The following is a 25393-nucleotide window of genomic DNA, read 5'->3' as shown; positions in this document are numbered from 1 at the left end:
CATACCTCTGCCAAGGCTAGAGAGTCAACTGGAATTCAGTGAAGCTGCAACAAATATGCCTGATTCTTTTAATTTAGATCCATTCATCATTCTTTGGGAAATATTTCAAAAAGTCAGAAAACACAATAATCAAACAAATAATCCATCAAGTTGTCTTTGCGTATTCCTGCTAACTGAAAGACAGATGAACAACACAAGAAAAAAACATGACATACAATATACTAAAATATATTTATATTTAAATATTTATTATTACAAAAAATATAATATCCATCTGGTTAAACTCAATGTCTGCTGAGAAAAAAAAGGTGGGTAAAATTCTACATGACTATAGTTATGTTTAACAAATGAGTGATGTGAGTGACTTTCATTTCATTTGACAGGAGTCAGTGTTGTATTGATATTGGTAACAGGAAAAATACGTTTCCTGCTGATTTAGTTTTTGGCAGATCATCTGTTTCCTGTGGGTGGTAATCCTGCAAAGGAACATTTTTTACTGTAAACCACTTACAAGCACATTCATTTCTGAAAAAGGAACTTTTAATTAGTTTTTACATTGGAAACATTCTGCTCTTCAATGAAATCACATTATTTTGTACATTTGCACAATTGTCATGGTTTGTAAAGACAGAGAAGTTTTCACATGTTGTCGATACAAACCAACGAGGCTATCTGCTTAATTTCTTTCTTCTCCCCACACTCCATTACACATGCAAACAAACCCTTATGAAGCTAGGTCTTAGTCAGCAGTCATCTCTACTTCAGTGATGTTTGTCTCGCCAGCTGAAGACTGCAGTTATGAAGAGTGAGAGCACGGGCAGGCAGGCAGGTCGGTGAGCGACAGACAGGAACACCAGCCAATCATTTTATTTTCTATTTCTGAATGAAATGATTGGTCATTTTTATTACAGTCCTGTGAGGGCCACAGACAAAACTTGAAAAAATAAAAAGGTTTCAGAAACAAATGATCAATCCTACATTTATTAAAAACACTAGTCACAAAAGCTCTTACATTTTTCTCTTTTCATTTCGGAAACAAAAGAAGAATTACACTAGAGAAGAACATTATAAACAAGGGTGTCAATGCCACATCATTTTCAAAACAAAATCTAAATGCAAGCAGCTCTTTTAAAATATAGTGGCACTTAATCGTTTTAATAAAAAAAGCTTTGATTATGACCTCCTCACTTAATAGTCATTATATCTATCGAGCCTCTGAAGTCTCTTAAGTCTCAATGTTTTATAGGCTACAACAACAGCACTGTCCAATGCCTTCCTCGACCTGGCTGTAGCTAAACATCACAGAAGATATCTGGTTCAGTTCTTTTCCCTCCCCACGCTCCATTAGACACACAAACCAACCCTTACCAATATAAGCCAGGTCTGAGTAACCACTGGTTCCACTTTTAATGATCCAGGGTTTGCTCCATTTGTTTGGATCCTGTGGGGATTTGTTCAGATACACTCCTAAATTAACCCTGTCTTCCACATGGGTTGGGTGGGTGTAGAGCAGCCAGGTTTTTTTTGCTGTTGTCTTTTTTACTCACATCTGCATCTTCACTTTGAGCTGGAAAGGAGACCACACTACCCTGACAACCTGAAGCCGTTTCAACAAGCTTCTCACTCCCCTCACTGCCGGTCTGGTTGGCAAAATTGACACCCTCGTTCTGACTGACATCTTCCACTCGATGGCCCCTCGTACTACGGGCGTTGCAGTAGACAACATAGTTGCCTTCGTCATCTAAGAGCTCTGCCATTTGACATTCACCTGATTCGGCTAGAAGCCTGTTGCCAAACTTCCACTCTGTGTATGGATGATCAGCGTACAGGGCTAGTGCATATGAAGTAGAGGCGCAGGAGCCTGGTTTAATTGGATAAGCGTGGACAGGAACAATCAACCTGCCGCTCTGTGTTTGAAGACCATGGCCCGGCCCGACAGCAAATGTGGCCCAGCCACAAATTTCCTGCAGCTTTGGAGTCAAATCTGTCAGCGCGCTCCAGTTTTCACCATCATCGGTGGTGGTGATGTAGCAGAGCTGAGCCTTGTTGCTGTTATTTTTTCTCTGCCATAGTTCGTCGTAACCATTTTCAACACAGATGAAAAACAGGTACAGTTTCTTATTCTTCTCATCATACACTGGGCAGGGGTTCATGGTACGGTGTCCAGGAAGAAGTGCATTTCCCACTTCTTTGAGCTCCGTCCACTAGAAAAGACACAATTCAGAGGTGTGTAAATAAAATAATAAAATAAAAGTCAATCTAGTTCTGAATATTCACATGTATTTCAGCCATTAGAAAAACAGAATGCTTGTGAGACAATTACCTGAATCTGTCTCTCATTAGTGTCGTCCTCCTTCAGCTTTCCTGTTTTCATCACCAGCTTTTCAGCATCGGAATCCTTCAAAGTCTTCCGCTTCTCTGCAAAGGCGAGAAGAGTTTGATTGTTTCTGTTGTAGAAAAGAGCAGGAATCCTGTACACACATCCATCCTTATTGTCAAAGACAGGCTTCTGCTGAAGTTGGTTTTCCGATGGTTTTCCACATTTATTTCCCATGGTGGGTTTACACGTATAAAACAGTCACTCTAAAGACAAAAGACAGACTCGTAATGTGTGTCTCTCCACAATCACCAAAGTCTGCTGCTGCATTTATAGAGGGAGGGAGGGGTCTTGATTAAGGTGTCAGCTGATGATGAAGATGAAGGAAGTTCCCCAGCTGGAGCAGAGCCAAAAGCTATTTGAAAGTTTCTTTCTATTCATCAAAAAGATTCTTTACTTTTCTAACACTGTGTCACTAGAATTATGCCTGAGAAGTATTAAGTTCGATCCTGTGTTCACCTGTTAAGCACATCAATGCCTAACAACCCTTACAAGTGGTGAAACATATTTTTCGGGTTATAATAAATTGACCTCTTATTCAAGTATCTCAACTTTCTGAAACATGAAGGTGTCACAGTGTTTACTTCAGTCTATCAACAATTCATTTTGCAGTAGTAATATATGTAAGAAGTACAGTCAGTTTTACAATATTAACTGTTTTGCTCTAGATACATTTATCCCTCAAAATGATGTTGGTGGTATCAGATATTCTTCCATATGCAAACAGCTGCCTTCCACTCAAACAACCCTCCAGGGAGCTGTTGGCTTTTCCTTTCATGCTCAGTCATGTTTGAACTTCATTCAATTATAGCACACTTACACACTTGTTTCCAAAATCTCTGTGTATCTCCATTGAGTGTGGAACAATAAAGTCAGACAGAGAAAAGTGAGCACAGCCCATGAGATGAGCTTGAACTCAGTGGCAGGTTGGAGTGGAGTGTAAATATTTAGAAGAAAGAGGAAGTCGTTAGGCCTCAGAACCAGGAATAGACAGATGACACTGACACAGCAGAGTCTCCCATGAGCTGATAATGTATCCAGAGCAGCCAAAGGGACTCTCTGAGGTCTCACTGTGACTGTGAGACCCAGACACTGTTAGACCAGAGTCTAAAATCCATTCATCAACAACATATCAATATTTAAAAAGCAGATTTAAATGAGTGACACGTTGGAAAGAGAGTTTATCAGAAAGTTGGCCCAGCTACACCTGATTGCATTTAATTACATATTTTAAAAGTTCTTAATTGCATAGTTGATAGCTTATATCTTGATTGCTCAAAAGAGCACATACCTCTGCCAAGGCTAGAGAGTCAACTGAAATTCAGTGAAGCTGCAACAAATATGCCTGATTCTTTTAATTTAGATCCATTCATCATTCTTTGGGAAATTTTTCAAAAAGTCAGAAAACACAATAATCAAACAAATAATCCATCAAGTTGTCTTTGCGTATTCCTGCTAACTGAAAGACAGATGAACAACACAAGAAAAAAACATGACATACAATATACTAAAATATATTTATATTTAAATATTTATTATTACAAAAAATATAATATCCAGCTGACTCAATGTCTGCTGAGAAAAAAAAGGTTTACGTGACTATAGTTATGTTTAACAAATGAGTGATGAGAGGGACTTTCATTTCATTTGACAGGAGTCAGTGTTGTATTGATATTGGTAACAGGAAAAATAGGTTTCCTGCTGATTTAGTTTTTGGCAGATCATCTGTTTCCTGTGGGTGGAAATCCTGCAAAGGAACAATTTTTACTGTAAACCACTTACAAGCACATTCATTTCTGAAAAAGGAACTTTTAATTAGTTTTTACATTGGAAACATTCTGCTCTTCAATGAAATCACATTATTTTGTACATTTGCACAATTGTCATGGTTTGTAAAGACAGAGAAGTTTTCACATGTTGTCGATACAAACCAACGCGGCTATCTGCTTAATTTCTTTCTTCTCCCCACACTCCATTACACATGCAAACAAACCCTTATGAAGCTAGGTCTTAGTCAGCAGTCGTCTCTACTTCAGTGATGTTTGTCTCGCCAGCTGAAGACTGCAGTTATGAAGAGTGAGAGCACGGGCAGGCAGGCAGGTCGGTGAGCGACAGACAGGAACACCAGCCAATCATTTTATTTTCTATTTCTGAATGAAATGATTGGTCATTTTTATTACAGTCCTGTGAGGGCCACAGACAAAACTTTAAAAAATAAAAAGGTTTCAGAAACAAATGATCAATCCTACATTTATTAAAAACACTAGTCACAACAGCTCTTACATTTGTCTCTTTTCATTTCGGAAACAAAAGAAGAATTACATTAGAGAAGAACATTATGAACAAAATTGTCAATGCCAAATCATTTTCAAAACAAAATCCAAATGCAAGCAGCTCTTTTAAAATATAGTGGCACTGAATCGTTTTAATAAAAAAAGCTTTGATTATGATCTCCTCACTTAATAGTCATTATATCTATCGAGCCTCTGAAGTCTCTTGAGTCTCAATGTTTTGTAGGCTATAACAACAGTACTGAAATTAACATCACTGTCCAATGCCTTGCTCAACCTGGCTGCAGCTAAACATCACAGAAGATATCTGGTTCAGTTCTTTTCCCTCCCCACGCTCCATAAGACACACAAACCAACCCTTACCAATATAAGCCAGGTCTGAGTAACCACTGGTTCCCTCCTTAATTTTACAGGGTTTGCTCCATTTGTCTGGATCCTGTGGGGATTTGTTCAGATACACTCCTAAATCAACCCTGTTTCCCACATGGGTTGGGTGGGTGTAGAGCCGCCAGGTGTTGTTGCTGTTGTGTTCAGCCTTCGTATCTGCATCTTCACTTTGAGCTGGAAAGGAGACCACACTACCCTGACAACCGTCACCCGTTTCAACAAGCTTCTCACTCTCCTTACTGCCGGTCTGTTTGGCAAAATCGACACCCTCGTTCTGACTGACAGCTTCCACTCGATGGCCCTTTGTACTACGGGCGTTGCAGTAGACAACATAGTTGCCTTCGTCATCTAAGAGCTCTGCCATTTGACATTCACCTGATTCGGTTTCAAGCATGTTGCCAAACTTCCACTCTGTGTATGGATGATCAGCGTACAGGGCTAGTGCATATGAAGTAGAAGCGCAGGAGCCTGGCTTATTTGGATAAGCGTAGACAGGAAAAATCAACCTGCCGCTTTGTGTTTGAAGACCATGGCCCGGCCCGACAGCAAATGTGGCCCAGCCACGGATTTCGTGCAGCTTTGGAGTCAAATCTGTCAGCGCGCTCCAGTTTTCACCATCATCGGTGGTGGTGATGTAGCAGAGCCGAGCCTTGTTGCAGCCAGAATTTATCTGACACATTTCTTCGGAACCATTTTCAACACAGATGAAAAACAGGTACAGTGTATTTTCTTTCCCCTCATACACTGGGCAGGGGTTCATGGTACGGTATCCAGGAAGAAGTGCATTTTTCACTTCTTTGAGCGCTGACCACTAGAAAAGACACAATTCAGAGGTGTGTAAATAAAATAATAAAATAAAAGTCAATCTAGTTCTGAATATTCACATGTATTTCAGCCATTAGAAAAAAAGAATGCTTGTGAGACAATTACCTGAATCTCATTAGGGTCGTCCTCCTTCAGCTTTCCTGTTTTCATCACCAGCTTTTCAGCATCGGAATCCTTCAAAGTCTTCCGCTTCTCTGCAAAGGCGAGAAGAGTTTGACTGTTTCTGTTGTAGAAAAGAGCAGGAATCCTGTACACACATCCATCCTGATAGTCAAAGACAGGCTGCTCCTGAAGTTGGTTGTCCTTTAAAATTCCAATTTCCATGGTTGGTTTACACGTATAAAACAGTCACTCTAAAGACAAAAGACAGACTCGTAATGTGTGTCTCTCCACAATCACCAAAGTCTGCTGCTGCATTTATAGAGGGAGGGAGGGGTCTTGATTAAGGTGTCAGCTGATGATGAAGATGAAGGAAGTTCCCCAGCTGGAGCAGAGCCAAAAGCTATTTGAAAGTTTCTTTCTATTTATCAAAAAGACTCTTTACTTTTCTAACACTGTGTCACTAGAATTATGCCTGAGAAGTATTAAGTTCGATCCTGTGTTCACCTGTTAAGCACATCAATGCCTAACAACCCTTACAAGTGGTGAAACATATTTTTCGGGTTATAATAAATTGACCTCTTATTCAAGTATCTCAACTTTCTGAAACATGAAGGTGTCACAGTGTTTACTTCAGTCTATCAACAACTCATTTTGCAGTAGTAATATATGTAAGAAGTACATTCAGTTTTACAATATTGACTGTTTTGCACTAGATACATTTATCCCTCAAATGTGTTGAGGAAAATGATGTTGGTCGTATCAGATATTCTTCCATATGCAAACAGCTGCCTTCCACTCAAACAACCCTCCAGGGAGCTGTTGGCTTTTCCTTTCATGCTCAGTCATGTTTGAACTTCATTCAATTATAGCACACTTACACACTTGTTTCCAAAATCTCTGTGTATCTCCATTGAGTGTGGAACAATAAAGTCGGACAGAGAAAAGTGAGCACAGCCCCTGAGATGAGCTTGAACTCAGTGGCAGGTTGGAGTGGAGTGTAAATATTTAGAAGAAAGAGGAAGTCCTTAGGCCTCAGAACCAGGAATAGACAGATGACACTGACACAGCAGAGTCTCCCATGAGCTGATAATGTATCCAAAGCAGCCAAAGGGACTCTCTGAGGTCTCACTGTGACTGTGAGACCCAGACACTGTTAGACCAGAGTCTAAAATCCATTCATCAACAACATATCAATATTTAAAAAGTAGATTTAACTGAGTGACACGTTGGAAAGAGAGTTTATCAGAAATTTGGCCCAGCTACACCTGATTACATTTAATTACATATTTTAAAAGTTCTTAATTGCATACTTGATAGCTTATATCTTGATGGCTCAAAAGAGCACAAATCTCTGCCAAGGCTAGAGAGTCAACTGAAATTCAGTGAAGCTGCAACAAATATGCCTGATTCTTTTAATTTAGATCCATTCATCATTCTTTGGGAAATTTTTCAAAAAGTCAGAAAACACAATAATCAAACAAATAATCCATCAAGTTGTCTTTGCGTATTCCTGCTAACTGAAAGACAGATGAACAACACAAGAAAAAAACATAACCTACAATATACTAAAAATATATTTATATTTAAATATTTATTATTACAAAAATATAATATCCAGCTGGTTAAACTCAATGTCTGCTGAGAAAAAAAAGGTTTACGTGACTATAGTTATGTTTAACAAATGAGTGATGTGAGGGACTTTCATTTCATTTGACAGGAGTCAGTGTTGTATTGATATTGGTAACAGGAAAAAATAAGTTTCCTGCTGATTTAGTTTTTGGCAGATCATCTGTTTCCTGTGGGTGGAAATCCTGCAAAGGAACAATTTTTACTGTAAACCACTTACAAACACATTCATTTCTGAAAAAGGAACTTTTAATTAGTTTTTACATTGGAAACATTCTGCTCTTCAATGAAATCACATTATTTTGTACATTTGCACAATTGTCATGGTTTGTAAAGACAGAGAAGTTTTCACATGTTGTCGATACAAACCAACGAGGCTATCTGCTTAATTTCTTTCTTCTCCCCACACTCCATTACACATGCAAACAAACCCTTATGAAGCTAGGTCTTAGTCAGCAGTCGTCTCTACTTCAGTGATGTTTGTCTCGCCAGCTGAAGACTGCAGTTATGAAGAGTGAGAGCACGGGCAGGCAGGCAGGTCGGTGAGCGACAGACAGGAACACCAGCCAATCATTTTATTTTCTATTTCTGAATGAAATGATTGGTCATTTTTATTACAGTCCTGTGAGGGCCACAGACAAAACTTTAAAAAATAAAAAGGTTTCAGAAACAAATGATCAATCCTACATTTATTAAAAACACAAGTCACAACAGCTTTTACATTTTTCTCTTTTCATTTCGGGAAAAAAGAAGAATTACACTACAGAAGAACATTATAAACAAAATTGTCAATGCCACATCCTTTTCAAAACAAAATCCAAATGCAAGCAGCTCTTTTAAAATATAGTGGCACTTAATCGTTTTAATAAAAAAAGCTTTGATTATGATCTCCTCACTTAATAGTCATTATATCTATCGAGCCTCTGAAGTCTCTTGAGTCTCAATGTTTTGTAGGCTATAACAACAGTACTGAAATTAACATCACTGTCCAATGCCTTGCTCGACCTGGCTGCAGCTAAACATCACAGAAGATATCTGGTTCAGTTCTTTTCCCTCCCCACGCTCCATAAGACACACAAACCAACCCTTACCAACATAAGCCAGGTCTGAGTAACCACTGGTTCCCTCCTTAATTTTACAGGGTTTGCTCCATTTGTCTGGATCCTGTGGGGATTTGTTCAGATACACTCCTAAATCAACCCTGTCTTTCACATGGGTTGGGTGGGTGAAGAGCAGCCAGGTGTTGTTGCTGTTGTGTTCAGCCTTCGTATCTGCATCTTCACTTTGAGCTGGAAAGGAGACCACACTACCCTGACAACCGTCACCCGTTTCAACAAGCTTCTCACTCCCCTCACTGCCGGTCTGTTTGGCAAAATCGACACCCTCGTTCTGACTGACAGCTTCCACTCGATGGCCCTTCGTACTACGGGCGTTGCAGTAGACAACATAGTTGCCTTCGTCATCTAAGAGCTCTGCCATTTGACATTCACCTGATTCGGTTTCAGGCATGTTGCCAAACTTCCACTCTGTGTATGGATGATCAGCGTACAGGGCTAGTGCATATGAAGTAGAGGCGCAGGAGCCTGGCTTATTTGGATAAGCGTAGACAGGAAAAATCAACCTGCCGCTCTGTGTTTGAAGACCATGGCCCGGCCCGACAGCAAATGTGGCCCAGCCACGGATTTCGTGCAGCTTTGGAGTCAAATCTGTCAGCGCGCTCCAGTTTTCACCATCATCGGTGGTGGTGATGTAGCAGAGCCGAGCCTTGTTGCAGCCAGATTTTATCTGACACATTTCTTCGGAACCATTTTCAACACAGATGAAAAACAGGTACAGTGTATTTTCTTTCTCCTCATACACTGGGCAGGGGTTCATGGTACGGTGTCCAGAAAGAAGTGCATTTTTCACTTCTTTTAGCTCCGACCACTACAAAAGACACAATTCAGAGGTGTGTAAATAAAATAATAAAATAAAAGTCAATCTAGTTCTGAATATTCACATGTATTTCAGCCATTAGAAAAAAAGAATGCTTGTGAGACAATTACCTGAATCTCATTAGTGTCGTCCTCCTTCAGCTTTCCTGTTTTCATCACCAGCTTTTCAGTATCGGAATCCTTCAAAGTCTTCCGCTTCTCTGCAAAGGCGAGAAGAGTTTGACTGTTTCTGTTGTAGAAAAGAGCAGGAATCCTGTACACACATCCATCCTGATAGTCAAAGACAGGCTGCTCCTGAAGTTGGTTGTCCTTTAAAATTCCAATTTCCATGGTGGGTTTACACGTATAAAACAGTCACTCTAAAGACAAAAGACAGACTCGTAATGTGTGTCTCTCCACAATCACCAAAGTCTGCTGCTGCATTTATAGAGGGAGGGAGGGGTCTTGATTAAGGTGTCAGCTGATGATGAAGATGAAGGAAGTTCCCCAGCTGGAGCAGAGCCAAAAGCTATTTGAAAGTTTCTTTCTATTTATCAAAAAGATTCTTTACTTTTCTAACACTGTGTCACTAGAATTATGCCTGAGAAGTATTAAGTTCTATCCTGTGTTCACCTGTTAAGCACATCAATGCCTAACAACCCTTACAAGTGGTGAAACATATTCTTCGGGTTATAATAAATTGACCTCTTATTCAAGTATCTCAACTTTCTGAAACATGAAGGTGTCACAGTGTTTACTTCAGTCTATCAACAACTCATTTTGCAGTAGTAATATATGTAAGAAGTACATTCAGTTTTACAATATTGACTGTTTTGCACTAGATACATTTATCCCTCAAATGTGTTGAGGAAAATGATGTTGGTCGTATCAGATATTCTTCCATATGCAAACAGCTGCCTTCCACTCAAACAACCCTCCAGGGAGCTGTTGGCTTTTCCTTTCATGCTCAGTCATGTTTGAACTTCATTCAATTATAGCACACTTACACACTTGTTTCCAAAATCTCTGTGTATCTCCATTGAGTGTGGAACAATAAAGTCGGACAGAGAAAAGTGAGCACAGCCCCTGAGATGAGCTTGAACTCAGTGGCAGGTTGGAGTGGAGTGTAAATATTTAGAAGAAAGAGGAAGTCCTTAGGCCTCAGAACCAGGAATAGACAGATGACACTGACACAGCAGAGTCTCCCATGAGCTGATAATGTATCCAGAGCAGCCAAAGGGACTCTCTGAGGTCTCACTGTGACTGTGAGACCCAGACACTGTTAGACCAGAGTCTAAAATCCATTCATCAACAACATATCAATATTTAAAAAGTAGATTTAACTGAGTAACACGTTGGAAAGAGAGTTTATCAGAAAGTTGGCCCAGCTACACCTGATTACATTTAATTACATATTTTAAAAGTTCTTAATTGCATACTTGATAGCTTATATCTTGATGGCTCAAAAGAGCACATACCTCTGCCAAGGCTAGAGAGTCAACTGAAATTCAGTTAAGCTGCAACAAATATGCCTGATTCTTTTAATTTAGATCCATTCATCATTCTTTGGGAAATTTTCAAAAAGTCAGAAAACACAATAATCAAACAAATAATCCATCAAGTTGTCTTTGCGTATTCCTGCTAACTGAAACACAGATGAACAACACAAGAAAAAAACATAACCTACAATATACTAAAAATATATTTATATTTAAATATTTATTATTACAAAAATATAATATCCAGCTGGTTAAACTCAATGTCTGCTGAGAAAAAAAAAGTCTACGTGACTATAGTTATGTTTAACAAATGAGTGATGTGAGTGACTTTCATTTCATTTGACAGGAGTCAGTGTTGTATTGATATTGGTAACAGGAAAAAATAGGTTTCCTGCTGATTTAGTTTTTGGCAGATCATCTGTTTCCTGTGGGTGGAAATCCTGCAAAGGAACATTTTTTACTGTAAACCACTTACAAACACATTCATTTCTGAAATAGGAACTTTTAATTAGTTTTTACATTGGAAACATTCTGCTCTTCAATGAAATCACATTATTTTGTACATTTGCACAATTGTCATGGTTTGTAAAGACAGAGACGTTTTCACATGTTGTCGATACAAACCAACGAGGCTATCTGCTTAATTTCTTTCTTCTCCCCACACTCCATTACACATGCAAACAAACCCTTATGAAGCTAGGTCTTAGTCAGCAGTCGTCTCTACTTCAGTGATGTTTGTCTCGCCAGCTGAAGACTGCAGTTATGAAGAGTGAGAGCACGGGCAGGCAGGCAGGTCGGTGAGCGACAGACAGGAACACCAGCCAATCATTTTATTTTCTATTTCTGAATGAAATGATTGGTCATTTTTATTACAGTCCTGTGAGGGCCACAGACAAAACTTTAAAAAATAAAAAGGTTTCAGAAACAAATGATCAATCCTACATTTATTAAAAACACAAGTCACAACAGCTCTTACATTTTCTCTCTTTGCATTTCGGAAAAAAAGAAGAATTACACTAGAGAAGAACATTATAAACAAAATTGTCAATGCCACATCATTTTCAAAACAAAATCCAAATGCAAGCAGCTCTTTTAAAATATAGTGGCACTGAATCGTTTTAATAAAAAAAGCTTTGATTATGATCTCCTCACTTAATAGTCATTATATCTATCGAGCCTCTGAAGTTTCTTGAGTCTGTAATGGCAGATTTTGCATTTGTGTAATGTTTAATAGAAGAACAGATATGTATTTAGAAGAAGTAGATAACAAATGTGTTTCTGTGACTTACAAGAGTTGCAGAGGGGACTATAAGTGTTTATGGCCCCTACATGTGTGACTTAGCAAATGGTCACAGCAGGGGTTACTTAGTGTGTCTGATAGAGATGGGTGAGGGGAACTCTGCATTGTATACAGGACTGGGGTCTTTTGATGTTGTAAATGAAGATAGGGGATCTCGGAGACAGATTGTCTCATACCAGAAGTCACACCAGGGGTCTGGGACGGAGATCTGAGACAGGAACTCTGCCCACCCTGGTCAGAGATCAAGAGGCTGAAGAATACTTTTTGCTCCTCGCAGGGAGGGGCTTGTGATTGTATAAGTGAAGTGATTCTCCTATGCTCTGGGCTCATTCTATACACGTTACAATAGGTGGCTGTGTGGGGTGAGCCCACCTGCAGGTGTTAGAATTGAACTTTCCGAGAGACAATGTTATGTGTGTATTATTAAACAGAAATTGCCACCACAAGTCTCAATGTTTTGTAGGCTATAACAACAGTACTGAAATTAACATCACTGTCCAATGCCTTCCTCGACCTGGCTGTAGCTAAACATCACAGAAGATATCTGGTTCAGTTCTTTTCCCTCCCCACGCTCCATAAGACACACAAACCAACCCTTACCAATATAAGCCAGGTCTGAGTAACCACTGGTTCCACTGTTAATGATCCAGGGTTCGCTCCATTTTTTTGGATCCTGTGGGGATTTGTTCAGATACACTCCTAAATTAACCCTTTTTCCCACATCGGTTGGGTGGGTGAAGAGCAGCCAGGTTTTGTTGCTGTTGTGTTCATCCTTAGTATCTGCATCTTCACTTTGAGCTGGAAAGGAGACCACACTACCCTGACAACCTGAAGCTGTTTCAACAAGCTTCTCACTCTCCTTACTGCCGGTCTGTTTGGCAAAATCAACACCCTCGTTCTGACTGACAGCTTCCACTCGATGGCCCTTCGTACTACGGGCGTTGCAGTAGACAACAGGGTTGCCTTTGTCATCTAAGAGCTCTGCCATTTGACATTCACCTGATTCGGTTTCAAGCATGTTGCAAAACTGCCACTCTGTGTCTGGATGATCAGCGTACAGGGCGAGTGCATATGAAGTAAAGGCGCAGGAGCCTGGCTTATTTGGATAAGCGTAGACAGGAACAATCAACCTGCCGCTCTGTGTTTGAAGACCATGGCCCGGCCCGACAGCAAATGTGGCACAGCAACAGATTTCACAGTGCTTCAAATCTGTTAAATCTGTCAGCGCGCTCCACTTTTCACCATCATTTTCGGTGGTGATGTATCAGAGCCGAGCCTTGTTGCAGCCAGATGTTTTTTGCCATATTTCTGAGTAACCATTTTCAACACAGATGAAAAACAGGTACAGTTTGTTATTCTTCTCATCATACACTGGGCAGGGGCTCATGGTACGGTGTCCAGAACGAAGTGCATTTTTCACTTCTTTTAGCTCCGTCCACTAGAAAAGACACAATTCAGAGGTGTGTAAATAAAATAATAAAATAAAAGTCAATCTAGTTCTGAATATTCTCATGTATTTCAGCCATTAGAAAAAAAGAATGCTTGTGAGACAATTACCTGAATCTCATTAGGGTCGTCCTCCTTCAGCTTTCCTGTTTCCATCACCAGCTTTTCAGCATCAGAATCACTCAAAGTCTTCCACTTCTCTGCAAAGGCGAGAAGAGTTTGATTGTTTCTGTTGTAGCAAAGAGCAGGAATCCTGTACACACATCCATCCTGATAGTCAAAGACAAGCTGCTCCTGAAGTTGGTTTTCCGATGGTTTTACACATGTATTTCCCATGGTGGGTTTACACGTATAAAACAGTCACTCTAAAGAGAAAAGACAGACTCGTAATGTGTGTCTCTCCACAATCACCAAAGTGTGCTGCTGCATTTATAGAGGGAGGGAGGGGTCTTGATGAAGGTGTCAACTGATGATAAATGAAGATGAAGGAAGTTCCCCAGCTGGAGCAGAGCCAAAAGCTATTTGAAAGTTTCTTTCTATTCATCAAAAAGATTCTTTACTTTTCTAACACTGTGTCAATAGAATTATGCCTGAGAAGTATTAACCCTCGTGTTGTTCCTGGGTCGGATTGACCCAGAGTGTGTGTGTGTCTGTGTGTGTCTGTGTGTGTGTGTGTGCGTGCGTGAGTGCGTGCGTGTGGTCATACGCAAGCACTGGCCGGTCAGAGTTAGGGTTAGGGTGACCTAAGGATTGTCATTATCCAATTCTCCTGGAGTAATTGAGACCAAGGGATTGTCATTCTCGATTGTCATGGGAGGGGTCATTTAGACCCCCAGAGGGGGCGCTGTGGTGCTCTGTGGGGTCATTTAGACCCACACCTGATTCCAATTGAAATCAAGGGGGGTACATTAGACCCACATATAAGTCTCAGTGTGCCACTCTCTCACGGACCATGGCACGATGTCGCGTCAGGAGCGTTTCACCAGAGAACAGGTTCTCCAACAGCTATTCTCCCAGATTTAACTGAGTGACACGTTGGAAAGAGAGTTTATCAGAAAGTTGGCCCAGCTACACCTGATTGCATTTAATTACATATTTTAAAAGTTCTTAATTGCATACTTGATAGCTTAAATCTTGATGGCTCAAAAGAGCACATACCTCTGCCAAGGCTAGAGAGTCAACTGAAATTCAGTGAAGCTGCAACAAATATGCCTGATTCTTTTAATTTAGATCCATTCATCATTCTTTGGGAAATCTTTCAAAAAGTCCGAAAACACAATAATCAAACAAATAATCCATCAAGTTGTCTTTGCGTATTCCTGCTAACTGAAAGACAGATGAACAACACAAGAAAAAAACATAACCTACAATATACTAAAAATATATTTATATTTAAATATTTATTATTACAAAAATATAATATCCAGCTGACTCAATGTCTGCTGAGAAAAAAAAGGTTTACGTGACTATAGTTATGTTTAACAAATGAGTGATGTGATGGACTTTCATTTCATTTGACAGGAGTCAGTGTTGTATTGATATTGGTAACAGGAAAAAATAAGTTTCCTGCTGATTTAGTTTTTGGCAGATCATCTGTTTCCTGTGGGTGGAAATCCTGCAAAGGAACAATTTTTACTGTAAACCACTTACAAACACATTCATTTCTGAAAAAGGAACTTTTAATTCGTTTTTATTTTGGAAACATTCTGCTCTTCAATGAAATCACATTATTTTGTACATTTGCACAATTGTCATGGTTTGTAAAGACAGAGAAGTTTTCACATGTTGTCGATACAAACCAACGAGGCTATCTGCTTAATTTCTTTCTTCTCCCCACACTCCATTACACATGCAAACAAACCCTTATGAAGCTAGGTCTTAGTCAGCAGTCGTCTCTACTTCAGTGATGTTTGTCTCGCCAGCTGAAGACTGCAGTTATGAAGAGTGAGAGCACGGGCAGGCAGGCAGGTCGGTGAGCGACAGACAGGAACACCAGCCAATCATTTTATTTTCTATTTCTGAATGAAATGATTGGTCATTTTTATTACAGTCCTGTGAGGGCCACAGACAAAACTTTAAAAAATAAAAAGGTTTCAGAAACAAATGATCAATCCTACATTTATTAAAAACACTAGTCACAACAGCTCTTACATTTTTCTCTTTTCATTTCGGGAAACAAAAGAAGAATTACACTAGAGAAGAACATTATAAACAAGGGTGTCAATGCCACATCATTTTCAAAACAAAATCTAAATGCAAGCAGCTCTTTTAAAATATAGTGGCACTTAATCGTTTTAATAAAAAAAGCTTTGATTATGATCTCCTCACTTAATAGTCATTATTTCTATCGAGTCTCTGAAGTCTCTTAAGTCTCAATGTTTTGTGGGCTACAACAACAGTACTGTCCAATGTCTTCCTCGACCTGGCTGTAGCTAAACATCACAGAAGATATCTGGTTCAGTTCTTTTCCCTCCCCACGCTCCATTAGACACACAAACCAACCCTTACCAATATAAGCCAGGTCTGAGTAACCACTGGTTCCACTGTTAATGATCAAGGATTTGCTCCAATTGTTTGGATCCTTTGGGGGTTTGTTCAGATACACTCCTAAATTAACCCTGTCTTCCACATGGGTTGGGTGGGTGTAGAGCCGCCAGGTGTTGCTGCTGTTGTGTTCATCCTTCTTATCTGCATCTTTACCATCAGCTGGAAAGGAGACCACACTACCCTGACAACCTTTACCCGTTTCAACAATCTTCTCACTCCCCTCACTGCCGGTCTGTTTGGCAAAATCGACACCCACGTTTACACTGACAGCTTCCACTTGATGGCCACTCGTACTACGGGCGTTGCAGTAGACAACATAGTTGCCTTCGTCATCTAAGAGGTCTGCCATTTGACATTCACCTGATTCGGTTTCAAGCATGTTGCCAAACTGCCACTCTGTGTATGGATGATCAGCGTACAGGGCGAGTGCATATGAAGTAGAGGCGCAGGAGCCTGGCTTATTTGGATAAGCGTAGACAGGAACAATCAACCTGCCGCTATTTGTTTGAAGACCATGGCCTGGCCCGACAGCAAATGTGGCCCAGCCACCGATTTCCTGCAGCTGTGGAGTCAAATCTGTCAGCACGCTCCAGTTTTCACCATCATCGGTGGTGGTGATGTAGCAGAGTCGAGCCTTGTTGCAGCAATTATTTATCTGCCATATTTCTTCGACACTATTTTCAACACAGTTGAAAAACAGGTACAGTGTCTTTTCTTTCTCATCATACACTGGGCAGGGGTTCATGGTACAGTGTCCAGAAAGAAGTGCATTTTTCACTTCTTTTAGCTCCGTCCACTAGAAAAGACACAATTCAGAGGTGTGTAAATAAAATAATAAAATAAAAGTCAATCTAGTTCTGAATATTCTCATGTATTTCAGCCATTAGAAAAACAGAATGCTTGTGAGACAATTACATGAATCTGTCTCCCATTAGTGTCGTCCTCCTTCACCTTTGCTGTTTTCATCACCAGCTTTTCAGCATCGGAATCACTCAAAGTCTTCCACTTCTCTGCAAAGGCGAGAAGAGTTTGAATGTTTCTGTTGTAGCAAAGAGCAGGAATCCTGTACACACATCCATCCTGATAGTCAAAGACAAGCTGCTCCTGAAGTTGGTTTTCCGATGGCTTTACACATGTATTTCCCATGGTGGGTTTACACGTATAAAACAGTCACTCTAAAGAGAAAAGACAGACTCGTAATGTGTGTCTCTCCACAATCACCAAAGTCTGCTGCTGCATTTATAGAGGGAGGGAGGGGTCTTGATGAAGGTGTCAACTGATGATAAATGAAGATGAAGGAAGTTCCCCAGCTGGAGCAGAGCCAAAAGCTATTTGAAAGTTTCTTTCTATTCATCAAAAAGATTATTTACTTTTCTAACACTGTGTCACTAGAATTATGCCTGAGAAGTATTAACCCTCGTGTTGTTCCTGCGTCGGATTGACCCAGAGTGTGTGTGTGTCTGTGTGTGTCTGTGTGTGTGTGTGTGTGCGTGCGTGAGTGCGTGCGTGTGATCATACGCAAGCACTGGCCGGTCAGAGTTAGGGTTAGGTTGACCCAAGGATTGTCATTATCCAATTCTCCTGGGGTAATTGAGACCAAGGGATTGTCATTCTCGATTGTCATGGGAGGGGTCATTTAGACCCCCAGAGGGGGCGCTGTGGTGCTCTGTGGGGTCATTTAGACCCACACCTGATTCCAATTGAAATCAAGGGGGGTACATTAGACCCACATATAAGTCTCAGTGTGCCACTCTCTCACGGACCATGGCATGATGTCGGGTCAGGAGCGTTTCACCAGTGTTGGGGATCGAGCCTAGACAAAGGGTCGTAAATGAGGCCTGCGTGTGCTTTTCAAAGCCCTGTCTAGAGTTTTGCTCTCTCAGGAGACAACCCTCCCGAGATTCGACAGAGCAGCCATGTTGTCTTGACCGGGGCCTGAGGTCAACTTGGGCCTTCTATTGGCCGAGAGCCAACAAGACCCCCGGCCCTCTCCAGGAGGGAGGCCGGACAATTCTCAGGTAATAAATACCGAGAGCTCCCCCAAATCAGGGCTCATTCCCCGTGCACTGAAGATAGGACCAGAACCTCTCCAGGTTCCCTCCAGATGATCCAGACACTTAAGGGAGCAACCACAAACGTTTGTAGTTTTTATATTTTTTTTCTCCTTTAAAGTTCATTCAACCTCTTTTAATTTTTCACGTGAACTTTACTCTGAAAGGACCACAGCAAAAGTCGAATACTCGCCGGCCGAGTTACCCACAGACTTTTCCTCCGCTCCCACAAATCATAGCTGCTCCGCCGCTATTCATCCCTGCAGAAGAGCAAGTTTATATTCGCCAAGGCATTGAGACTTTTCGCCACGGAGAACGAGACCGATTTCTCTCCACTTTCCGGCCGCAGCTTTGCCCCGCTGCCATCACACGAAGCAGCTGATCACTGTTTCCGACGGCCACGAACCAAATCCACTCGTCTTCCCGGAACGCGCCGCTCGCGCACGAACCAACCGCGGAACATCGACAAGTAAGAGGCTTATGTCTGGGCAGAGACTAGTTTAATTATTAGTGTGTTACTATTTGAGCGTACATTTGTGTGAGACCGCTGTGTCTAATTCTATCTACATTGTGCCCGCGCGTCGCGACGTATTCGGCATTTCCGGCTACGTCACCGCGTTGTGTTACCGTCAGACCGACTTTACGGAGATTCTAACCTATTAAAAGATCGGTACACAGCGGAACGGATCTTAGTTCGTTCGCTTGGGTACCGAGTGGTAGAGTTCCCGCAAAGCTGTCTCTGGCGGTGTTTGAGATCTCCTCTGATAAATTAGTGTATAACTTTTCCTTCCTCTCTCTCTTCTCTCCTAAATCCGCCTGCATGCACGTCCGAACTGCATCCCCGCACTTCACGTCTTATATACATTCTAGAATCTAGATAGTGCGATCGCATCTCGACGCCATTCGGCGCTTTGAACCACGAGATAGATCAAGGTAACCTTTGTCCACCATTCCCTTGTGGCCAAACCACATGGTGCATCGCCATTTTGTAACCCGACACCACGTGTAATTTGTACGCCATTTTGGATTTCGTATACACACACACCACGTGTAACTTGTACGCCATTTTTGATTTCGTAACCCGACACCACGGCTTTAGACGCCATCTTGTCTCCATCTTCCCCGTACATATACACACACACACCCACCCACACACACACAGACACACACGCACACACACAGACTCGCCTCCGGGTAGATACATTGGAGGCATTACATATGGGTTACGATTGTAATAGATGCTTGTGGTGTTTTATCTTTGATATAGTGGGTTTGCTGTGATAATAGTCATTGAGTTACATTGATGTCATTATCCTAAATAAATCCCCTTTTATATTTAAAGTACCGGTATTTTTGTGATTCTTTGTGCATATGTATATGTGAATACAGCTGGATTATGACTGCCTGTGCTCGAACTTAAAACCTTCACTGTTCATTATATAATCATTAATAGGAAATATTGAGATTTCTAATTGAACTTTTCAGATTATGAGACTGATCTTTATTGACTGATTGTTGGTCCCTGATTCCAGGGTGGTGCCCCGTCTTTGATAAATTATAATTACAACTTTTATTATTCTTAATTGATAATTTTATTGTTTTTCATTAATTATTTCATTATTCTTAATTGATAACTCTATCATTTTTAATTAATTATTTTATTATTTTAATTAAATAATTTTATTTATTTTAATAATCATATTTTATGATTATTGAAAATTAGCCAACATCCAGTCTACCTACTATTGCACAACATAATTGGTGCCCCGTGTGAGGCAATCTTATTCCAGCTGTGTCATAATATTTGTGTATAAAATCCAATAAAAATTTTGGGAAAATTAAAAATATTAATTTTTTTTTTATTACTTTAATTTTTTTTAATTTGGATTAATTTGATTAATTATTATTATTAAATTTTTTTTTTTTTGAAAAACTTTTTTTTCCCCTTGCACCATTGCCAACAGGTAGTGCTTCGTGTAACCGTGGTTGGCTGCTTACTGCATAGTAGTGGTTGTGTCATTTTGATGACCGATAAATAATAATTAATTTTAGAGAAAGACATAATTTTAGAAATAAATTTTTCTTTGATAATTTGTATTGTTTAAATTCCCCTTGCTAAGCAGACGCTGTGTAACTGTGGTTGGTTGCTGACTGCGTTTCAGCGGTTAGTAGCTTTTATTGGAGAGAGTCTACATGCTTTTTTGATTTCGAGGAAACTCACAACTATCTAGGATTGAGCCGCCGAGCTATCCTAGACAGTAAAACACAGGGTAAAGCTCACCTGTGCCTTGGCTGTGTTTTGTACACGTACGCATTGCACCCGCTCGGTGTAAAAGCAAGTTAAATCCGTCCACCAAGTGTTTTGTTGCAATCACAAAGATGAGTAACAAAGATCACCGTGAGACAAGGGCTCCTTCAGGGCCAGGCGACCTGTCAGAAATGGTCGCCGGTCTCATAAAGATGTCGGTTGATGATGTGAGTGATTTGAGTGGTTACGATATGAGTACCTGCGATCGAAAGATCGAGGAACTGACGAGATACATCGATAACCCCATTGGTCCAACACAGACAATACCCCAAGTTCTGGGTCAACTGACCCTCCTGTATAACCAGAGAGCCAAGCTGCAAACCCAGGAACATGCGGAGGAGCTAATGGCCATGCAGGCAGTATGTCGGAAGGAGCAGGAGTCAAATTCCCACCTGCTGCACACACTACAGGAGTGCGAAAGACGGTGCGAGCAAACCCAAGAAGAACATGACCAATCCAGGCAGGAGTGCGAGTTTCTGCGTGCGCAGGTCCAAGCTCAGGATCAGGAGAAAGGGGGGAAGAGCCCAAGAAGGCTGGCCTCCCCCGAACCGATATCCTGGACGACAGGGTTCGGAGCTGACGCCCTTCCCGACGGAGCCAGCAGAAGCAAGACACTGGGAGGGCAGCTGCGAACACAGCTGCGTGACCCTCAGGCAGAGGAAGCTGTGCTCTGGAAGGCCCAACACGCCCCACACGTCCAGCAGACGATCACCCCAGCCAACGCAGCGTCTAGGGGGGAGAAAAAGGCAACCCCTGGAAGTGCAGTGACCTGGGACTACCAAACACCTCCAGCACACCCAGCCCGGAGCCACCCTGCTCCAGACTATGACGACAGAAGGACTCCGCCCTGGAGGGCGGGAGGATACTCTCAGTTGGCAAGAGACATGATGGGCTTTGAACCCCCGTCTGCCGCTCGGGCGTACGTGCATTATGGCTCACGACCGCGTCCTGGCGAGTCCCCCATTCCCGGTGCAGGGCGAGAATATGGTGACTACGATGATCAATACCGTGGTGGATACGAGTCGGAAGACTCTGATGGTCCCGCACCCCCTCGGAGAGAGGGAATCCGCACCCGACAGCTGGAGTCCCTGTCCAAAGACGTTGAGCGCTTCGACCCAAACAGCAAAGAGTCCAACATAGACGACTACCTGCGGGAGATCGAACGTTGCCTCTTGGACTTGCCTAACCCATCATTCAGAGAGAAGCTGAAGCTGGTGTGGAAAACGACAACCAGGAGCGTCCACGCATTCATGGAAACGCTTCCCCCCGGTACCAGAGATCGCTACTCCGCACTCTGTCGGGCCCTGCGAGAAGAGTACTCACTCTTCACCGACCAGGCCTCTGCCACCCTGGGTGCCTTTACGGTAATGCATAAGAAGAATGAACCTCCGAAGGAGTATTACAGACGCCTGAGGGCGGCGTACTTCCAAGGTCGCAACGCCCCTGGGTTAGAAGAAGAGACAGCCTTCAAATCCTTATTCCTGCATAACCTTCACGAGAGTGTGCGGTATGATGTCACCATGCACTGCAGAGCAGGTGACTTCACCATGCAGGAGATAAGGAGGTATTCTCAGCTAGCCTGGGAGACGCGAACACGCCCAAACAGAGCACCTGAACAGGACGCTAGAGTTCTGGGGATCCAAGTCCAACCGAATGTGGACCTGGCGCTGGAAGGTAACGAGATACCCCGCGCCAAGATGAACCCCAGAGCCGGGAACCAGGAACGTCGACCCTTCCAACAGGGTGCCACCCAGAGCCGGGGGGGTGAAGATTCAAACCAACCCCACAACCAGGGAAGACCTCGGTATCCAAGTAATTCCCAACAGAGGGGTAGGGACTGGGCCGAACGAAAAACCCATCAGTACCCCGAAAAGAAATATGGCGGTCAATATCCTCAATCTGGAAGGCCTCATGGAACACAACCTGAGAGACAATATGGGAGACAACCGGAGACCCACCGACAAATGCATCCACAAATGGAGGATGTAATACGCCGATATGTGGCAGAAGCAATAAAGAACCTTGAGGTCCCTGCCCGCTCCTCGACACCCCCAGGCCCGCAGAAGCCAGACACTGGTCCCCCATCAACGTGACTAGAACCGGTGTCCTCCGCCCCCATCTCCAGAGTTTACCTTGTCGGATGGGAAGGATCAGGCGTTACCAGAACCCCCCCAGAGATTTTCACCACAGACACCGCTCCCTTCTTAACCTTCTTGGGCGACCTCGTCCGCAAAGGCAACGCACAGCGCATTTACACCTCAGTGGTGATAGGAGGCTGCTTCAGCCTCCTGGCCCTACTTGATTCAGGTTCCGAAATCAGCCTGATGTGCTCCAACACCTTTTCACAAGTCGAAAGAACCATGCTCTCCCTTGGAAAACCCCTGCAGATTGAAACCTGTAATATCAACATCACCAGCTACACGCAGGACCAGTCCCCCGTCACTAAACGTGCCTGGATCGATATCACCTTCCAAGAGATGAGTCTGGCCCATCCTATGTACATTTGTTCCATCGATACAGAACCACTGCTCATCGGTCAGGACTTGCTGGACCGACTTGCTCCGCTCATCGACTGCCACCAGGGACGCATTTGGGCTCAAGTCAAAAACCCCAAACCCCTCGAACCTGGTGATAGTCTTCCCACCTTAGACGGACAAGTCGCTGTCGTCCAGACACCCAGCAGAATTTCACCGATGAACATGCCTCTCCCCGAGACCGACTCCAACTCGGATCCCACCTGCACCACAGCAAGTGGACCAGCCCCACTACAGGACTCGGAGAACATGTTTAAAAATCATGGTTCATTCCTGTGTTCGTTGAACAATGAGAACCTGTCATTGTACAGCCCCCGCATCACCGAAGGGATCTCTCTGAACGGTGTCCTAACCTCCAACGCCCTGGTAGCTCTCTGGTCCGAAAAATCCGCAGTCAGTATGGACTTATACACTGATTTGTGCAACCTCGAACTTCCCCCTCTTTTCGTGCGACGTAGCCACCGCCTCCTCTCAGCAGAGTTACCACAAACTCCCCTCAAAGCGATCGGAATATGCGCCATCTTCATACAGATCGGAAAAAGACAGATCAGGCATTTCGTGAGCGTGGTTCCCCAACTCCACTCCTCATTCTGGGTGGGAGCGGATCTTCTCGTCCGACTCGGAACACAGTTGGACACCATCAACCAAGTCTTGTGGTCCCAGGTCAGTGCAGAGAGATACTCTCTGTCTTCTGAACCAGCCCAGATGCTCTCCGGACAAACCATCCCTCAGGCATGTCAGGTCGCCAGTGAGATTGACGTGATCATTCCTCCATGGACCGCAGGAGCTCCAATCCGGCTCAAAATCCTCAAGGGACAGAGGATACCTGGCCCACAAGCATTCTTCCAGCCATTGCCCTCCTTCCGGGAACTCAACCTGGAAATCTGTGGCACGCCGATGCTGGAGATGAACCAGCGAACAACATATGTGCTGGTCAAGAATCCCACGCAATGTCCCGTCCAGGTGAAAGCACACCAAGCGCTAGGAATGTTGATAGACAGTTCCTTCCATGACTTCGAACTGACCATACCGGTCATTGGGGAGCTTCCCCCATCTTTAGTCACGGATGACGACGTGGACCAAGTCCTTCACACGTTTCCGACCAACATGATTTCTGTCATGCGTCATGAGACACTGAAAAACGAAGCCATTTGCGGAGCCTCTCTGACAACCGAAGGGGACATGATGGTATATGCTCTGATGACTAATCCAGAACAGGATATCTCAGAGGACTCGCAACCAGAGGAACTATATCCCGGTTTTGAGGCTGAGATACAGCAACAGCTTGAAAAGGCAGACGCTCTGACATCAGAAGAACAGAGAGAAATGCTAAGAAAATTGTTTCTCGACTTCCAACCAATCTTCTCGAAGGATTCCACGGACTGTGGGGTCACTGACCTCCACACTGTGCGCATCCCCACGGACCCAAATGCGCTACCGACCTTCGTACGGCAGTACAGAATTCCATTAGCAGCATACGAGTCCATTCAAGACATCCTCGACACCCTGCTAGAGAAACGGATAATCAGGGAATGTAATTCAACTTACAATTCACCCATTTGGCCGGTGCTAAAACCAACCGGAAAGTGGCGTCTCACCATTGATTACCGTCCCCTGAACAAACAAGTTCCCCTTTCCCGCTGGCCCATGATTCACCTGGATCAAGAACTGGCCAAGGTAAAAGGAGCCACGTTTTTCTCCACCGTGGACGTGGCAAACGGATTCTGGACGATGAAAGTGGACCCAGCCGACCAGTACAAACTGGCTTTCTCTTTCGGCAGCAGCCAGTATACCTGGAACCGATGCCCGTTTGGGTACTCAAACTCCCCATCGGAGTTTAACATCTTCCTCCATAAGGCCATGAGCGATGCCGCAGCCCGCGGAAACCTCATTTATGTGGACGACGTCCTCATGAGGAGCCAAACCTTTGAGGAACACCTCACTGAGATCCGACATGTGCTCACTCAACTGTCCGCCGCAGGAGCCAAGTTGGCCCTCACCAAAGGCCAGTGGTGTCGCACCAAAGTGAAATACGTGGGTCTGACAGTCGGCGCGGATGGCATTGAACCCCAAGCGGGGCGGATACAAGCCATCCAGGATATCAAGGCTCCAAGTCGCTTGACAGAACTCAGGAGCTTCCTCGGGGTCTGTAACTACTCCCGCCAGTTCATCGAGGACTACGCAGAG

The 25393-nt window shown here is 42.9% G+C and overlaps 4 protein-coding genes across 4 annotated transcripts; all 4 read right to left on the bottom strand.

The window, feature by feature from the left end:
- Positions 1-4615: 4615 nt before the first annotated feature.
- On the bottom strand, positions 4616-6267 carry LOC117771697 (sialidase-4-like). The gene is made up of 2 exons (XM_034602379.1): positions 5986-6267; positions 4616-5866 (listed from the first exon to the last, which is right to left on the bottom strand). The coding sequence occupies exons 1-2, from the start codon at positions 6202-6204 to the stop codon at positions 4922-4924; spliced, it is 1164 nt and encodes a 387-aa protein (XP_034458270.1). The 5' UTR covers positions 6205-6267; the 3' UTR covers positions 4616-4921.
- Positions 6268-7835: 1568 nt separating this feature from the next.
- On the bottom strand, positions 7836-9941 carry LOC117771706 (sialidase-4-like). Its single transcript, XM_034602392.1, has 2 exons — positions 9654-9941; positions 7836-9534 (listed from the first exon to the last, which is right to left on the bottom strand). Exons 1-2 carry the CDS (start codon positions 9870-9872, stop codon positions 8590-8592), a joined length of 1164 nt encoding a protein of 387 aa, XP_034458283.1. The 5' UTR covers positions 9873-9941; the 3' UTR covers positions 7836-8589.
- Positions 9942-12810: 2869 nt separating this feature from the next.
- Positions 12811-14156, bottom strand: LOC117771678 (sialidase-3-like). The gene is given in 2 exon segments (XM_034602356.1): positions 12811-13758; positions 13878-14156. Coding segments are annotated over 2 exon segments (1173 nt in total). The 5' UTR covers positions 14103-14156.
- A 1975-nt stretch (positions 14157-16131) lies between these two features.
- On the bottom strand, positions 16132-17459 carry LOC117772915 (sialidase-4-like). Its single transcript, XM_034604888.1, has 2 exons — positions 17229-17459; positions 16132-17109 (listed from the first exon to the last, which is right to left on the bottom strand). The coding sequence occupies exons 1-2, from the start codon at positions 17457-17459 to the stop codon at positions 16132-16134; spliced, it is 1209 nt and encodes a 402-aa protein (XP_034460779.1).
- Positions 17460-25393: the final 7934 nt, after the last annotated feature.

Source organism: Hippoglossus hippoglossus, chromosome 1 (assembly GCF_009819705.1).
Source record: "Hippoglossus hippoglossus isolate fHipHip1 chromosome 1, fHipHip1.pri, whole genome shotgun sequence".
NCBI classification, from domain to species: domain Eukaryota; kingdom Metazoa; phylum Chordata; class Actinopteri; order Pleuronectiformes; family Pleuronectidae; genus Hippoglossus; species Hippoglossus hippoglossus.
The sequence above is the reverse complement of the archived record's forward strand: the minus strand, read 5'-3'. Positions and strand labels throughout refer to the sequence as shown.

Bases quoted from the DNA above. Each gene is read 5' to 3' on its own strand.
- LOC117772915 (XM_034604888.1), bottom strand. From the start codon at position 17,459: ATGGGAAATACATGTGTAAAGCCATCGGAAAACCAACTTCAGGAGCAG. The intron at 17,110-17,228 runs GTAATTGTCTCA...TGTCTTTTCTAG, and splicing joins CTAATGGGAGACAGATTCAT to TGGACGGAGCTAAAAGAAGT.
- LOC117771706 (XM_034602392.1), bottom strand. From the start codon at position 9,872: ATGGAAATTGGAATTTTAAAGGACAACCAACTTCAGGAGCAGCCTGTC. The intron at 9,535-9,653 runs GTAATTGTCTCA...TGTCTTTTGTAG, and splicing joins ACGACACTAATGAGATTCAG to TGGTCGGAGCTAAAAGAAGT.
- LOC117771697 (XM_034602379.1), bottom strand. From the start codon at position 6,204: ATGGAAATTGGAATTTTAAAGGACAACCAACTTCAGGAGCAGCCTGTC. The intron at 5,867-5,985 runs GTAATTGTCTCA...TGTCTTTTCTAG, and splicing joins ACGACCCTAATGAGATTCAG to TGGTCAGCGCTCAAAGAAGT.